Here is an 18754-nt window from a genome sequence, read left to right as displayed (position 1 = left end):
TCTTTATATCCGAAAACCTCACTTTTGTTCGCATGTTTTCTTCAGTAATCCACAGGCTCAAACGCAGTCACAACAGGCAGACAAAAAAAATCGAATTGTTTCTATGAACTTTACGGATACATGTCAAACGATGTTTATATCCTCAGGCTGTTTTTAGCCTAAATCGATAATATTTCAACCGGACAATAACGTTGTCAATATAAAAGGTAAACAAGAAAGGCACTCTCTCGGTCGCGCGCATGAAAAAGCTCTGTGACACGGCAGAGTCCACTCATTCAGACTGCTCTTACTCCCTCCTTTTTCAGAATACAAGCCTGAAACAATTTCTAGAGACTGTTGACATCTAATGGAAGGCATAGGAACTGCAATTTGAGTCCTAAATCAATGGAGACTGTAATGGCTTTGCATAGAAAACTACACACACACAAAAAAATCCTACTCCCTGAATGGAGGTTTTTGCCTGCCAAATCAGTTCTGTTATACCCACATACATTATTTTAACAGTTTTGGAAACTTTAGAGTGTTTACTATACAAATATATTTTTATGCATATCCTATCTTCTGGGCCTGAGTAGAAGGCAGTTTAATTTGGGCAAAATTCCAAATGCTGCCTCCTACCCTAGAGAAGTTAAACAACAAGGCTTACATTTAAATAGGTACAATATTTTTTACTGATGCATTTGCCAATATTCAATTCATACGCACACAACATATGAACAAAAACATTCACTGAAAGTTGATACATGCGGGCCCTTCATATATAGGCTATGCGCAGCACCTGTCAAACTCAGACATTTCTCTCAACACACAGGGATGTCGATTCGCACGGGACTATTATTATCAGAGGGCTTTGGAGTTCCCAAAGGTAGGTTATTCTGTCTGGAATTGTTAATGTCCTGCCATGTACAAATTACTGACATGGCAGATTCGGATGGGACAAAAATGACGTGGTGTTTTGTGCTTGTGCACAGAATTACATTCCTTGTCTCTGGTGCTGCTGCTGCCTCCTCCATATTGTTCTCAATCCCAATATGCTGGTTAATTTTGCTATTATGCGCATAACAGAGAAATGCACCAATTCTATAGCGCACTGAAAATTGTTTCACAACCGAGGACAGTGACCATATCCAACACGGGAGAAAGCAAATTTGTTATAAAATAATATTACATTTATTAGTGTTGCACCATTTATTTGTACATAATATAACATTATTAAATTTCAGTGTCACATGTCTTAGAACAGGTTTTCCTAAACTGCGGTACGCAATGCCATCGGGGATACGCCAAATTAAAATGTGATTCACATTTTCAAACAGTCCATTTATATTTTCCAACGGGGCTATACATTTGGGTGAGGTTGTTTTCTTACCTGAGTAGCTTCTTTTCACTGCAAAAAAATACAATTAAACCATTAGTGTTGAGCGAAATAACAACGCAATGTCAAATACATGTAGCCTAGTCAAATAATTAACATCCAGTCACATTAACCATTACACTCTCGTGGTAATTCCACTAATGGTCCGTCGGTAGCCAAACATAGCTGCTGCTCATTCCATTTGCTCGAAAATGGATAAATGGTTCAAAAAAGTTAGGCCTGCGTCCATAGAGACACATACCAGCTCTTCTGCTGCTACCAGCAGTACTACACCTGTGTCACGATCGTTATGAGAGACGGACCAAGGCGCAGCGTGAGTATAGTTCCACATATTTTTAATCTCTGTGAAACAAACAAAACAATAAACAATGAAACGTGAAGTCATGACGTGCACACAGGCAACTAAACAAACAATATCCCATAAAACACAGGTGGGGAAATGGCTACCTAAATATGATCCCACAATCAGAGGCAACGATAAACAGCTGCCTCTAATTGGGAACCACATTAGCACCAACATAGAAATAGACATACTAGAACACCCCCTAGTCACGCCCTGACCTACTACACCATAGAGAACCAAGGGCTCTCTATGGTCAGGGTGTGACAGTCCCCCCTCCCCCCAAAGGTGCGGACTCCGGCCGCAAAACCTGAAACCAAATGGGGAGGGTAGGGGGGGTGATTAGTGTCAGTGGCGGCTCCGGCGTTCAGCCCCACGGCTGAACGCTGTGCCTGGACTGGGCACCGGCGCAGAGGAAGGCTCCGGCGCAGAGGAAGGCTCCTGCCCTGGAGCTGGACTGGACGCCTTGCCTGGAAGCTCCGGACCGTTGACCGGAGGCACTGGACTATGAATGCGCAATAGAGGCCTGGTGCGTGGAGCCGGCACAGGTGGTACCAGACTGGTGACACGCACTTCAGGGAGATTGCGGGGAGTTGACAAAGGATGTACTGGACTGGGAAGGCGCACTGGAGGCCTGATGCGTGGAGCCGGCACAGGTTGGTGACACGCACTTCAGGAAGGGTACGGAGAGCTGGCACAGGACTCACCAAACTGCTGACAGGCTCTTCACGGTCGGATGCCATGCAGAACACACCTACATAACATTTCTCTCTTCTCTCTTTCCCAACTTCTCCATCGCCTCCCTGGCGGTCTCTGGCTCTGCCGCCAGCTCCATGTGCCCCCCCACAAAATAATCTTGGTTTCTTTTGCAGTAACCTGACGACACGCTCCTCATGGCGAGTGCGAGGAAACGGCACAGGACATACCGGGCTGGGGAGGCGCACTGGAGATCTGGTGCGTGGAGCCGGCACAGATGGCACCGGACTGATGACCCGCTCTTCAGGCCGCCTGCGCTGCTGCCTACTCCTTGCTAACCCCTCTCTCCGGTATCCTTCCTCACATTGTTCCATCGACTCCAAGGCGGGCTCTGGCACACCCCTCGTGCCACCCCCCAAAATCTTGGGGTTTCTGTGGATGTGGTCCCCGGCGTCATCGCTGTCCTTCCATGCTCCTTGGCAACTCCCGGCAAGGAAGGGTCTCGTGTCCTCCCATGATTTCCTCCCATGATTTCCTCCCATGTCCAAAACACCTTCTCCTTCATGGCACGTTGCTTGGTACTTGCGTGTTAGGATATTCTGTCACGATCGTTATGAGAGACGGACCAAGGCGCAGCGTGAGTATAGTTCCACATATTTTAAATCTCCATGAAACAAAAGAAACAACAAAACGTGAAGTCATGATGTGCACACAGGCAACTAAACACAAACAACATCCCACAAAACACAGGTGGGGAAATGGCTACCTAAATATGATCCCCAATCAGAGGCAACGATAAACAGCTGCCTCTAATTGGGAACCGCATTAGCACCAACATAGAAATAGACATACTAGAACACCCCCTAGTCACACCCTGACCTACTACACCATAGAGAACCAAGGGCTCTCTATGGTCAATGTCTATGACAACCTGCACCTATCGACGACAAGTTGTTCTGCATGCACGGGCAAATCCAATGCTAGCATCAGTTATTCTACGTTTAGCCCAGCTAGCATGGACACTGACAGTTGTGAATCTGATGCAGCCGAAGATCTACTGCTCCCTTACCCGGGAAAACACCAAACAACAGTACTTTCTCACAACTTGATGAAACCTTCACTTGCGCAGACATTTAGAAACAAAACATGCCAATTTGAAAAATAAGCCACGGGAGTTTTTTGAGCGAGAATTAAGACTTTTGAGTAGTAAGACAAGTATAAAAGCAACAGATACCATTAATAAGAAGGGCTAGAAGCGTCTTATATGGTGAGCTACCGAGTGGCTAGGACAGGCAAGCCCCATACTATTGTGGAGGGCTTAAAAATTTCTTACGGATAGGCGGGACAGTTGCATCCCACTTGGGCAAAAAACAGGGAAAATGCAGCGCGGCAAATTCAAAAAAATTATATAAAATCAAACTTTCATTAAATCCCAAATGTAAGATACTCAATTATAAGCTACACTTGTTGTGAATCCAGGCAACATGTCAGATTTTAAAAATGCTTTTTTGGCGAAAGCATAAGAAGCTATTATCTGATGATAGCACCAGCACTAAACAAAGGGGGACGCATATTTCAACCCTGCAGGCGCTACACAAAACGCAGAAATTAAATATAAAACATGCGTTACCTTTGACAAGCTTCTTTTGTTGGCACTCCAATATGTCCCATAAACATTGGTCCTTTGTTCAATTAATTCCGTCCATATATATCCAAAATGATAATTTATTTGACGCGTTTGATCCTGAAAAAAAACTGCTTCCAAAATGCGCAACTTCACTACAAAATATTTTAAAAGTTGCTTATAAACTTTGTCAAAATATTTCAAACTACTTTTGTAATACAACTTTAGGTATTTTTAAACATGAATAATCGATCAAATTGTAGACGGGTCTTTCTGTGTTCAATACAGGAATGAAAACAAACCAGCGCTACTCCTCACGCCTTGCGCAACTCTCAACAGTGTTACCCAGTTCCTAGTTGACCTACTTCTTCATTGCACAAAGGAATAACCTCAACCAAATTCCAAAGACTGGCGACATCCAGTGGAAGCGGTAGGAACTGAAAACCAGTTCCTAAGAAATATCGTTTTCCAATGAGAACTAACTGAACAGACAGACCTAAAAAAAAAAAAAAATCTGAACGGTTAGTCCTCGAGGTTTTGCCTGCTACCTAAGTTCTGTTATACTCACAGACATGATTCAAACAGTTTTAGAAACTTCAGTGTTTTCTATCCAAATCTATGAATAATATTCATATCTTATATTCTTGGTATGAGTAGCAGGAAGTTAAAATTGGGCACACTATTTATCCAAAAGTGAAAATTCTGCCCCCTAGCCCCAAGAGGTTAATTCTTCCTGCTGCTGCGGATATGGCTGGGACAATGCTGGGGGAAAAGGCCAAAAAAACTATACAGACAATACCCTTCATAAAACAACACTGTTTCACAGCGCATCAGTGACATGGCAGGAGATGTTTTGAAACAGTTACTGCTTCACATACAAGCCAGTGAATTCTATGCATTACAGCTGGATGAGTCAGCAGATGTGGCTGGACCGCCACAGCTCCTGGTATATGTCCGTTACATTTATGGGGGGTCAATTAAGATAGACATCCTCTTCTGGAAACCAGGACAACAGAGGATATTTTTTAATTACTGGACATCTTTGTGACATCAAATGGACTTTGGTGGGCAAGATGTGTTGGTGTCTGTACTGATGGCACAAAAGCTATGACAGGGAAACATAGTGGAGTGTTAACGCACGTGCAAGTAGTTGCTCCCGACGCCACTTGGGTACACTGCAGCACCCACTGAGAGGCTCTTGCTGCCAAGGGAATGCCTGACAGCTTGAAAGATGTTTTGGACACTACAGTGAAAATGGTTAACTTGGTTAAAGCAAGGCCCCTGAACCCTCATGTATTTTCTGCACTATGCAATGATATGGGCAGCTACCATGTTATGCTTTTACAACATACAGAAGTGCGCTGGTTATCAAGGGGCAAAGGATTGACACGTTTTTTTAATTGAGAGACGAGATTAAAGTTTTCTTTACTGACCATCATTTTCACCTGTCTGACCGCTTGACTAGTTTCTCACACGACTGGCCTATCTGGGTGATTTTTTTTCTCTCGCCTGAATGATCTGAATCTAGGATTACAGGGACTCTCGGCAACTATATTTAATGCAGGACAAAATTGAAGCTATGACTAAGAAGTTGAGCTCTTCTCTGACTGCATTAACAAGGACAACACACAGGGTTTTCCATCATTGGATGATTTTTTTGTGTGTGTGCCAATGAACTCAAGCTTACAGACAATGTCAAATGTGATATAGCGATGCACCTGAGTGAGTTGGGTGCGCAATTACGCAGGTACTTTCCAGAAACCGATGACACAAACAACTAGTTTCGTTATCCCTTTCCTGTCCTCCCTCCAGTCCACTTACCGATATCTGAACAAGAGATCCTCATCGAAATTTCAACAAGCGGTTCTGTGAAAATGGAATTGAATCAGAAGCCACTGCCAGATTTCTGTATTGGGCTGCGCTCAGAGTATCCTGCCTTGGCAAATTGCACTGTTAAGACACTGATGCCCTTTGCAACCACGTACCTATGTGAGTGAGTGGATTCTCAGCCCTCACTAGCATAAAAACTACATACAGGCACAGACTGTGTGTGGAAAATGATTTAAGACTGAGACTCTCTCCAACACAACCCAACATTGCAGAGTAATGTGCATCTTTTCAAGCACACCCTTCTCATTAACCTGGGGTGAGTTATTCACAATTTCCAATGAACAAATCAACAGATGGTGTGATCAGAAACTGACGTACCTTCAACCTAGTTCAGCTTGTATCTCTTTGGCAGTTATCATTGGTTCTGTTTCTACCATTCGCACTAACCTTCTGTTCAATCTGGGGTCAATATTCCTCTTGCGGCCGCGCCCAGGGAGGTTGGCTACAGTTCCATGGACCTTAAGTTCTTAATATTTGCAACTGTTGTCACAGGAACATCAAGCTGCTAGGAGATGGTCTTGTGGACTTTACATTTACCACGCTTGTCTATTATTTTCTTTCTAATCTCCTCAGACAAATCTCTGTTTTGCTTTCTCTGGCCCATGTTCAGTGTGGTGCACACAATGATACCAAACAGCTCAGTGGCTACTTTACTCTGGCCCATGTTCAGTGTGGTGCACACAATGATACCAAACAGCTCAGTGACTACTTTACTCTGGCCCATGTTCAGTGTGGTGCACACAATGATACCAAACAGCTCAGTGACTACTTTTCTCCATTTAAATAGGCTGACTGACTGATTACAAGATTGGAGATGTGTGATACTAATTAAAGAAAATAATTAGTTTGAAATATCACTATAATCCAATGTATTTATTATATTGTGTGTCCAGGCCATTTTAGAATATCTTTGCAGAATAAGCAATAATGAATCTCTTTTAACAGCTTCTTTGCTTTATTCTATGACATACCAAAGGCATGCAAGTATACACAATAAAATATATTTTCATTTCATCACTTTTCAGAAGGAATGAAGCATTATTTCAATGAGCTGTCAGGGTACCAACAAATTTGAGCACTTCTGTATGTAAGATGGCTAAATAAAGAGCAAATTGACTGATTATTATTTGTGCCTTGATCCTATAAGAGCTTTTTGTCACTGTCACAATCCGGCTTGTGGGAAAACTCACACTCATTCTTATGTTTAATACATGTATAGTGTGTGTGTGGCAGGCTTACAATGTTGGCAAAAAAACAACATTTGAGAGTGTGCTGACCCAGGTGCTAGAGGGGGTACGCAGCTGGAGGTTGAATGTTTGAAGGGGTACGGGACTATAAAACGTTTGGGAACCACTGTCTTAGAGTGATGGACTGCGACATCCCTGTGGCCTCCTCAATAAATGAGTCCACTGAGACAGGCGCGAATCAGATAGGTGTCTTCTGCAACATAAAGAAATAAAAGCAATCTTGGTCGACCAAGCTGAGAGCTGTTTCTTAGAGCAGGAGTTTTCTAAGTTTTCTCGCCCAGGCAAACCAGCAACTCAGGGACCCCCATCATACTGTATGTTAGCAAAAAAATACTGGCAAGTAGAAGTAATTAAAATGTTTAAATGAATAGACTTGGTAGACAGTTTTGAATTTTTTTGACCTCCACAGTGCATTGGAAGAGGAATTTGCTCTAGGAGCACCGTACTACTATGGCTGACCCTGTAAAACAACACATTTCACTGCACCTATCGGGTGTATGTGACAATAACACATCTATATTTATGTCCTCCACCTGTCTATGGTTTGAAGGCTGTCGTTTTGGAACAGTCAGTCAAGATGTCCATTGTCTTGTTTTTTTCATTAGTGTGATTGTGTTTCACTGTATCATGTTTAAATACAGGTATATTCAGGTATAACTATAAGCACAGAACACTTAAAGTACCTCTGTGTTTTCCCCTAGAGAGTTAAACGTGTTCAGGCAACAAGGCTACCATTCATATTAGCCTTAATTGGCCTTTAGCAAAATGAGGATTTCTCATACATTATGCCATTACAAATCTACTGCTAGACTAGGCTTTATGTAAAAGTAGGTGAAAGGGAATGTGTAAATGTCTCCTTGTGATATTTGCTGTTTTTTCACGAGAGGAATGAGCACTAGTACTTTGTTTGTATACTTTGCACTGATGGAGGTTTTTCTGGGGGAAATAGAGTATTATTATTATTAGTTGGGGACCCCGAGTGGCGCAGGGGTGTAAGACACTGCATCTCAGTGCTAGAGGCGTCACTACAGACCCTGGTTCGATTCCAGGCTGTATCACAACTGGCCGTGATTGGCAGTGCCATAGTGGCGCACAATTGGCCCAGCGTCGTCCGGATTAGGGTTTGGCCAGGGGTAGGCCGTCATTGTAAATACGAATTTGTTCTTAACTGACTTGCCTAGGTAAATTAAGGTTAAATTAAAATAAAATTACCTTGAGGTAATTTTGTTTTTTTGTGGGAGGAATAAGTGATTCAGAGCTTTATGTACTTTGATGAAGTAAAGTACTTGTTTTCAAGGTGGAGGCTTCACTGCTAATTCCTGGAATCTGTGGTCTCAGGAAGAGAGGTCTCTGTCCAGACTTTGTGTCTGCTGTGTCCAGTAGGAGTTCCAGGTCATGGCCACTCACTCCTGACCTTTCACCCTGGACACAGCCTGTCCTGTCCACTTCACTAATGTCTCTCTATATATACACACACACACACACACACACACACACACACACACACACACACACACACACCAGCTCTGATTCCGCATTCCTGTCTCCACGCTGTGTTTCAGTTTGTGTTGCCCTTCCCCGCTCTGTGGAGGGAAAGGGAGGGGGTTAGAAGTCTAGTAGTGCCCAGGGACCGTTCTCAGTGCTCAGTCCAATAGAAGGCAGCTGCACTGACTAACAGCAACGGCCCCAACGCTGCGACTAACACCCCCCACTAGGACAGGAAGGAAAGGGCGACACTAACAACAAAAGGTGAAAAAACACACAGAGGAGAGCAGAGCAGCCCTTTGTTTCAGGGGGAACTTACACAGTAAAGCCTCCACAATGGACAGAACACCACCGGGAGAGAGCTTATACTGTAGTTTTAGGAGGGTGAACCCTGAGGCTGTTGTTTTCCAGTAGTAGTGTAGTTCTGTTGGTGGAAACATAATGGCATGCTGGGCGACCGTGTGCTACCTCTGAGCAGGAGATGAAGACAAGCTACAGCCTGGAGGAGAAACACACACAGCGCCTTGGTCAGGGGAAGAGGGGGAGCACCGATAAGGAGAAAAGAGGAGCAAAGACAGGAGAAGAACAAAGAGAGACTTTGACAAGAGTAGAGGATGAGGTGAGACTTACAGTAGGAAGTAAGAGACAGAGGAGCAGAGCGTGTAGTTTCAGAGAAGAGGAGTTGTAGCAGCGACGCAAATGAGAAGACTGAGGGGAGGCCCTCTTTGGGGAAGAGAAACAAACGATTTGGTAGGAGAGGCCAGAAGAGGGTGAGAGAGAGGAGGGTAGCATGAGGCTCCTCCACAGCTGTCTGTTTGTTTATGAAAGGTGAGTTTGTTCATGCCTGTCAGCCAACCATGTGGGTATTCACAGCTGAGGAGCCTGCAGATGTATGCAGGGAGGGGGCACAGAGGCTCAGAGGGGTGACAGTGGGTGGAGGTGAAGCAGTAGTAGTCCCTGACAAGCGGTGGTGCGTTAGGTTGACTACTTCCCTTAAAGAGATGCGGTAGACAGACCTACTTTGTTTTCTTGACCAGTCTACCTAGTTTGAATTTATTCAGCCCATCAGTTGTTTTATTTTCGTACTTTGTCAAACAAATGTTTTTCTTTCACGTTTTTAATGGGGGAATTTGTTTTTGTTAGGTCTGTCGTCTAATAACTGCTGCAGTGATCTTTCTATTTTACGGCACCGTTAAGCTACACAAGCTGGATTTGTTTCGTATTATACAGGCTAAATGAGGAGGGCTTTGTGTGAATGGTAATGAAGATGATTATTTCCTATCTCTATGTCTTTGTCCCTAGGACATGGCCTGTTATTGGTTGTGCATCAGATTTATCCTGTAGGATGTCACAGATTCCTTCCTTATCCCCCGTATCAGAGGTTGTCTTTCATAAACGCTTTTAGAAGTATTGTACTTTTATCTGTGTTTGCTCTTTCTGTAAAACAATCATGCTATAATTCAGTAATTAAACTGTCAAAAATGCTTTTGAATTATACAGAGTATAGATAAATCAGACCGCAAACCATTTTCGGGAAATACCAAAAATATTGGCATTATTGTGTATTTTAATATCTAAATATACACTGAGTGTACAAAACATTTGGGTCACTTTCTAATATGTAGTTGCACCCTCAATTTGTCTGGGTGTGGACCCTACAAGGTGTCGAAAGCGTTCCACAGGGATGTGGGCCCATGTTGACTCCAATTTTTGTAATTGTTTTATTTCACCTTTATTTAACCAGGTAGGGAAGTTGAGAACAAGTTCTCATTTACAATTGCGAACTGGCCAAGATAAAGAAAATCAGTTCGACACATACAACAACACAGAGTTACACATGGAGTAAAACAAACACCAGTCAATAATACAGTAGAAAAACAAGTATATATACAATGTGAGCAAATGAGGTGAGATAAGGGAGGTAAACGCAAAAAAAAAGAGGCCATGGTGTTGAAGTAAATACAATATAGCAAGTAAAACACTGGAATGGTAGATTTGCAGTGGAAGAATGTGCAAGGTAGAGATAGAAATAATAGGGTGCAAAGGAGAAAAATAACTAAATAAATACAGTAGGGGGAGAGGTAGTTGTTTGGGCTAAATTATAGATGGTTTATGTACAGGTGCAGTAATCTGTGAGCTGCTCTGACAGCTGGTGCTGAAAGCTAGTGAGGGAGATAAGTGTCTCCAGTTTCAGAGATTTTTATAGTTCACTCCAGTAATTGGCAGCAGAGAACTAGAAGGAGAGGCGGCCAAAGGAATAATTGGTTTTGGGGGTGACCAGAGAGATATACCTGCTGGAGCGCGTGCTACAGGTGGGTGCTGATATGGTGACCAGCGAGCTGAGATAAGGGGGGACTTTACCTAGCAGGGTCTTGTAGATGACCTGGAGCCAGTGGGTTTGGCGATGAGTATGAAGCGAGGACCAGCCAACGAGAGCGTACAGATTGCAGTGGTGGGTAGTATATGGGGCTCTGGTGACAAAACGGATGGCACTGTGATAGACTGCATCCAATTTATTGAGTAGGGTATTGGAGGCTATTTTGTAAATGACATCGCCGAAGTCGAGGATCGGTAGGATGGTCAGTTTTACAAGGGTATGTTTGGCAGCATGAGTGAAGGATGCTTTGTTGCGAAATAGGAAGCCGATTCTAGATTTAACTTTGGATTGGAGATGTTTGATGTGAGTCTGGAAGGAGAGTTTACTGTCTAACCAGACACCTAGGTATTTGTAGTTGTCCACATATTCTAAGTCAGAACCGTCCAGAGTAGTGATGTTGGAGGGGCGGGCAGGTGCAGGCAGCGATCGGTTGAAGTTTTACTTGTATTTAAGAGCAATTGGAGACCACGGAAGGAGAGTGGTATGGCATTGAAGCTCATCTGGAGGGTTGTTAACACAGTGTCCAAAGAAGGGCCAGAAGTATACAGAATGGTGTCGTCTGCGTAGAGGTGGATCAGAGACTCACCAGCAGCAAGAGCGACATCATTGATGTATACAGAGAAGAGAGTCGGTCCAAGAATTGAACCCTGTGGCACCCCAATAGAGACTGCCAGAGGCCCGGACAACAGGCCCTCCGATTTGACACACTGAACTCTATCAGAGAAGTAGTTGGTGAACCAGGCGAGGCAATCATTTGAGAAACCAAGGCTGTCGAGTCTGCCGATGAGGATGTGGTGATTGACAGAGTCGAAAGCCATGGCCAGATCAATAAATACGGCTGCACAGTATTGTTTCTTATCGATGGCGGTTAAGATATCGTTTAGGACCTTGAGCATTGCTGAGGTGCACCCATGACCAGCTCTGAAACCAGATTGCATAGCCGAGAAGGTATGGTGGGATTCGAAATGGTCGATAATCTGTTTGTTGACTTGGCTTTCGAAGACCTTAGAAAGGCAGGGTAGGATAGATATAGGTCTGTAGCAGTTTGGGGCAAGAGTGTCCCCCCCCTTTTGAAGAGGGGGATGACCGCAGCTGCTTTCCAATCTTTGGGAAACTCAGATGACACGAGAGGTTGAACAGGCTAGTAATAGGGGTTGCAACAATTTCGGCAGATAATTTTAGAAAGAAAGGGTCCAGATTGTCTAGCCCGGCTGATTTGTATGGGGCTCTTTCAGAACATCGGCTGACTGGATTTGGGAGAAGGAGAAATGGGGAAGGCTTGGGCGAGTTGCTGTGGGGAGTGCAGTGCTGTTAACCGGGGTAGGGGTAGTCAGGTGGAAAGCATGGCCAGCCGTAGAAAAATGCTTATTGAAATTCTCAATTATCGTGGATTTATTGGTGGTGACAGTGTTTCCTCTCCTCAGTGCAGTGGGCAGCTGGGAGGAGGTGTTCTTATTCTCCATGTACTTTACAGTGTCCCAGAACTTTTTTGAGTTTGTGTTGCAGGAAGCACATTTCTGTTTGAAAAAGCAATTCTTGGCTTTTCTAACTGCCTGTGTATATTGGTTTCTAGCTTCCCTGAAAAGTTGCATATCACGGGGGCTGTTCGATGCTAATGCAGAACGCCATAGGATGCTTCCCACAGTTGTGTCAAGTTGGCTGGATGTCTTTTGGGTGGTGGACCATTCTTGATACACATGGGAAACTGCTGAGAGTGTAAAACCCAACAGCGCTGCAGCTCTTGACACACTCAAACCAGTGCGCCTGGCACCTATTACCATACCCGTTCAAAGGCACTTAAATCTTTTGTCTTGCCCATTCACCCTCTGAATGGCATACAAAAACAATTACTGTCTCTGTCTCAAGGCTTAAAATGGTCTCCTCCCCTTCATATAGACTGATTCAAAGTGGATATAACAAGTGACCTCAATAAGGGATCATAGCTTTCACCTGGATTCACCTGGTCAGTCTGTCATGGAAAGAGCATGTTTTGTACACTCCGTGTACATGTAACTGCCAAAATAAAGAATACAAAGTATATTGAAAGCAGGTGCTTCCACACAGGTGTGGATCCTGAGTTATTTAAGCAATTAACATCCCATCATGCTTCAGGTTATGTATAAAAATGCCCAGTTGCCCATTATTTTGGCTACCATGGCTAGAAGAAGAGATCTCAGTGACCTTTGAAAGGGGGGTCTCAACGGAGCATAGGGGCTCTAAAGTTTTTTGTGGGTGTTTCATTCACCAGACATCCCACCTACACGGAAAACAAAAATATAAATGCAACATGTAAAGTGTTGGTTTCATGAGCTAAAATAAAGATCCCAGAAATGTTCGATACTCACAATATTTCTCTCAAATGTTGTGCACCCATTTGTTTACATCCCTGTTAGTGAGCATTTCTCCTTTGCCAAGATAACCAATCCACCTGACAGGTGTGGCATATGACGAAGCTGATTAAACAGCATGATCATTGCACAGGTGCACCTTGTGCTTGGGGACAAAGGCCACAATGTGCCGTTTTGTCACACAACACAATGCCAGGATGTGTTTTGAGGGTGTGTGTAATTGGCATGCTGACTGCAGGAATGTCCACCAGAACTGTTTCCAGATAATTTAATGTTAATTTCTCTACCATAAGCCACCTCCAAAGTGGAAATTTGAATGCAAAGCTACCGTGACGAGATCCTGAGGTCCATTGTCGTGCCATTCATCAGCCTCCATCACCTTGTATTTCAACATGATAATGCATGGCCCCATGTCGGAAGTATCTGTACACAATTCCTGGAAGCTAAAAATGTCCTAGCTCTTCCATGGCCTGCATACTCACGAGACATGTCACCCCTTGAGCATGTTTGGAATGCTCTGAATAGTCCTATAATTCCTATAATAACTACAACCTAAAACGTCTTACCTGGGAATATTGAAGACTCATGTTAAGAGGAACCACCAGCTTTCAAACGTTAGCTTTCTTACATAGCACATATTGCACTTTAACTTTCTTCTCCGAAACTTTGTTTTTGCATTATTTAAACCAAATTGAACATGTTTCATTATTTATGTGAGGCTAAATTTTATTGATGTATTATATTTATTGATATTAAGTTAAAATAAGTGTTCATTCAGTATTGTTGTAATTGTCATTATTACAAATACATTTAAAAAATTGTCCGATTAATCGGTATTGGCTTTTTTTGTCCTCCAATTATCGGTATCGGCGTTGAAAAATCATAATCGGTCGACCTCTAGTCTGTATCAGCATGGAGTTAGCTTTCCCTGGGCTCAAGGTTACACTTTCGAATTTCATTTAGGGACTCTCTATGACCATTCCTGGTGTTTATGCCATCCCACTCCCAACATGGCAAATGTAGCCTAGCTGTCATGGTAAGCAACAATTTATTGAAAATTAGTTTTGGCAGGTTCGTATACAAAGTATTCCTAGGGATACAGTACAATGTCCTTGTGAGAGACCTGTGTGCCTAGATGGGGTGGGGGCATTGGGGAGAGGTGGAGGTATTAAGGGTCGGAGGGTTGGCGTGTGTGGGTTTCTCCAGAAATTCCAATGCTTTTAAGGTAATTATAATCCCTGAGAAATGACAAGTGACATATGGGTGGAATGCCGAAAGGAGGGAAGACCACTTCCCATGTGGCATCCAGACATTTCCTCAAAGTAAATAGGGTGTGTGTGAATATAGGCTGTCAGAATGTCACACAGACGCATACCACTAGGAGAGCCTTTAAAACACCGCCTAGCCTAACATGCTAACCTATTGGCACTTTCATAATGAGAAATACCCCAGCAAAGCCATTTGATCCCAAATCAGTTTTGTAGATTAGATTAGATTTTGATTTAGTCACATGCACAGGGTTGCAGATGTATGTTAACCTACTAGACGCCCCTCTGCATTGGAAGTTAAGTTAATTTGACTAAAGGCCCATGCCTGTGAAGGGAGTTGTCAGGAGGCCATATACTGGGGCAAATAACAAGAACAACAAACAATTCTACCCTATGTATGCCACAGTAGGGTTGCAAAATTCCGGGAACTTTCAATAAATTCACTGGTTTTCCAGAAATCCTGGTTGCAGGATACCGGATCTTCTGCTTATTCCTTCCTGTACCTGGGATATCGAGAGAACTTGGGAATTTATTAAAGTTCCTGGAATTTTGCAATCCTACACCACATTTTACCTAAACTGAGTATACAGTGTATACAGTTTTACAGTTTTACCTAAACTGAGTATACAGTGCCTTCAGAAGGTATTCAGACCCCTTGACTTTTTCCGCATTTTGTTACAATACAGCCTTATTTTAAAATGGTTTAAACATGTTTTTTTATCCTCAGCAATCTACACACAATTCCCCATAATGACAAAGCAAAAACAGGTTTTTAGACATTTTTGTTTTTTATTTACATAAGTATTCAAACCCTTTGCTATGAGTCTTGAAATTGAGTGCAGGTGCATCCTGTTTCCATTGATCATCCTTAGGATGTTTCTACAACTTGATTGGAGTCCACCTGTGTTAAATTCCATTGATTGGACATGATTTGGAAAGGCGCACAAACCTGTCTATATAAAGGTCCCACAGTTGACAGTGCAAGTCAGAGCAAAAACCAAACCATGAAGTCGAAGGAATTGTCTGTAGAGCTGCTGGGTTTTTCAAGCTCAACAGTTTCCAGTGTGTATCAAGAATGGTCCATCACCCAAAGGACATCCAGCCAACTTGACATGACTGTTGGAAGCAGTGGAGTCAACATGGGCTAGCATCATTGTGGAATGCTTTCGACACGTTTTAGTCCATGCCACAATGAATTTAGACTGTTCTGAAGGCAAAAGCGCGTATTGGGAAGGTGTTCCTATTGTTTTGTACACTGTGTTCATTATGATATAAAATAATTCTACATGAAGCAATTTCTTGCCTCATTTCGTTTAATGCGCTAGGTACTGTTGCATGAATTGTTCTATACCAATTAAATTGCGAGCACAAGTGGGGGGGAATAAATGTCTCTTGAACTGCATGTTTGAAACCCCTGACCTTACTGTTAAGGCTCTGATTGTTAAGGGTAAAACTGACCCTATATCTGAGTTCAATCAGGAGAGCAATGAATCTCAACACAGAAAAGCTTCAGTGTTAGCATTTTGCCAGCAGCCGGCAAGGCCACGTTTTTCCACTTGCCCTGAAGATAACTCTGCGGATTGCTGCAGCTTTGGCAAAATAAAATGTAGAACACAAGGCCTGGCTCTAATGTATTAAATTAGCCTCAGCATCGAAGACTTCCCATGTGATCCATTTGTCTCTGTCTTCTGGCCATAACACAAATTAGACAAATGAATCACGTCGACTTCCCTCAGCATGTGGAGCACCAAACTATTTTTGGTGCAAGGCGGCGAGGTGAGAGATTGATTCAGCCTCTTTCGGAGCTTCTTTTTGTGGACCCTGACCGGGCAATTCATTGTTCCATTGGTTGACGTTTTTTTTCCTCTGGCCTGAGGAAGGGTAGCTATTTGATAAATGAGCTGCATAGTTAGGCTGAATAAAGCTTGTACCTGCTTCATTCTGCCTTAGTGATGGCTAATGTACAATGTTGCCCTAGTTAGTACACATTTCTACTCTTGGTAGTGTACACAGTACTCACATCCTACTCACTACCTAGTGTTTGACTTTTATAGCTTGGGTTTAGCCATAGGCTCTAGAGTACAAAACCCCCTGTACTGTAGGTCTTCTCATTTTTACAATGGTGGTAGAGGCATCAAGACCTTTTATCTTCAGTTAATAGCTCACAGACACAGATTGGGGACAACCTTCATAAGGTCAATGAGTATGCAGCTTTCAGATTACTCAATTTGACTCAAATTGTTGAGCATACATAACTGACCATGCGGATACCATTTTGATATATGGCACTGTCTTGCATTTAATTGCTAGATATGACTTTTCCATTATCCACTAATGATAATGTATCTCTACCTGGTAATGTATCTCTACCTTCTCTTTCTGGTAAGTAATATTAGAATGAAAGGGTCATGCTTTAGGCTATTTAAAGGAAGGTGCGTAAGGTTGACATGGACACACTGAGTGGTACTGATGGAGATGTTAGAGGATTGCCCTCCATCTGAAAAGGACACTTCTGGATTCCTGGGTGGCACCTGTAGAACCACCCTGCCCCCTACTCCCTCAACATAGATAATGGAAGTGCATCATGGGGCTCTATCATTTTACCCATGAGAACTTGCCCCTAGAAGCTGAAATGGCTAGGGGAGATAGAGAGAGATGTAAACTCTTCTCATACTTTGTTGATTTCAAAAAATCTTTTGACTCAATTTGGCATGAGGTCTGCTATACAAACTTATGGAAAGCGGTGTTGGGGGAAAACATACGATATTATAAAATCCATGTACACAAACAACAATTGGCAAAAAACACTTTTTTCCACAGTGCCATGGGGTGAGACAGCGATCCCCCTCCATCCCATGATCACCCCACCCTCTTCAACATGCAGTGTATTCGGAAAGTGTTCAGACTCCTTGACTTTTTCCACATTTTGTTACGCTACAGTCTTATTCTAAAATGGATTAAATGTTTTTTTCCCCCTCATCAATCTACACACAATACCCCATAATGACAAAGCAAAAACTTTTTTTTTTCATGTTTGCAAATGTATTAAAAATCTAAGCAGAAATATCACATTTACATAAGTAGGGCTGTGGCGGTCACAAAATTTTGTCAGATGGTGTTTGTCAAGCAAATAACTGTCGGTCTCACGGTAATTGACCATTAATTAACAAACACATTTAGCATCTCCTGGCTTCCACACACAGCCTCAAGCCACTGATGCAGACCTTTGGAACATCTATATTTTAAAAAGTCTTATAAATCCATGTAATATAGCCTACACCTTCACAATAAATCCATTATTTATTTTAGACAGGTCTAAAGAAGCATGATATGAAAAAAATGTAATCTATTTCAGAAGAACAGAATAGCATACTCTGAGTTGTTCTTATGTTAGGTCCTCATCTGGCTATGCCACATTTCTGTGGGCTACACTAGCTCATTTAGCAGACAAGATTTGCTTAGAATTCCATATCATTATTTTATAGTATTAAAAATACAATTGAACAAAGCTGAATAAAATATAAATATTTTCTCCAAACAATTTGAGGGAGTGCGCACATGTGGCTATTCTGTGTTGAGCGGTTAACAAAGAAATAGGTACTCCTATATGCTTTACTTATAGTTATTATTAATGTAACTTTAGTCGTTCTACAAATGTTGGGCTATATGTTTAGGTTTTTAATACATTGTAAGGCTGCGTGATGCGACTCTAATGATGATTTGAAAAAAGTTGTTTGAAATGCATGAGCCTTGCTTGTTTTTTTTGCGCAGGCTGTACACACTTCATTAGTCTCTCATTCACAATTTGACAAGCACTTGATAATGCTTCGAATTTCACGGTGGCCTTCCCTTTGTGGCCGTAATGCACCCTAAAAATCCCTGCCTTTTGCGGCCAGTGGCCATTGTGCCCTTGGCCCGGAGTGCTGCGTTGTGCCCTTTTTATGTACCTTTCACTCACATGCCTCTCCATCCCATGATCTGGTCTTTCTAACAGTAAAGACAAACACAAATTGTCTTCCCCAAATTTGAAACTCACACGCTACTTATGTATGTCAGTTAGCGGATTAATGTGCCTAATTTTAAGAAGTTATTTGGAGGCTTTAG

General features: G+C 42.7%; 1 protein-coding gene across 5 annotated transcripts in view; it reads left to right on the top strand.

The window, feature by feature from the left end:
• Positions 1-18754, top strand: part of LOC110509842 (MCC regulator of WNT signaling pathway) — a 149710-nt gene that overhangs the window by 31356 nt on the left and 99600 nt on the right. Inside the window, exon 1 of one of the 5 annotated variants that reach the window (XM_036967261.2) lies at positions 8690-9276. The exons of 3 other annotated variants lie outside the window; for them this stretch is intronic. In XM_036967261.2, the coding sequence (XP_036823156.1) occupies positions 9139-9276 (138 nt within the window). In that variant the 5' untranslated portion in view covers positions 8690-9138. Of the gene's footprint in view, positions 1-8689; positions 9486-18754 lie in introns of those variants that run through there. One more of the 5 variants, XM_090226852.1, reaches the window with a different exon arrangement.

This window comes from Oncorhynchus mykiss, chromosome 29 (genome assembly GCF_057628025.1).
Source record: "Oncorhynchus mykiss isolate SJ-2025 chromosome 29, ASM5762802v1, whole genome shotgun sequence".
NCBI classification, from domain to species: Eukaryota; Metazoa; Chordata; class Actinopteri; order Salmoniformes; family Salmonidae; genus Oncorhynchus; species Oncorhynchus mykiss.
Note: the sequence above shows the minus strand (reverse complement) of the source record. Positions and strands in the feature narration are given on the sequence as shown.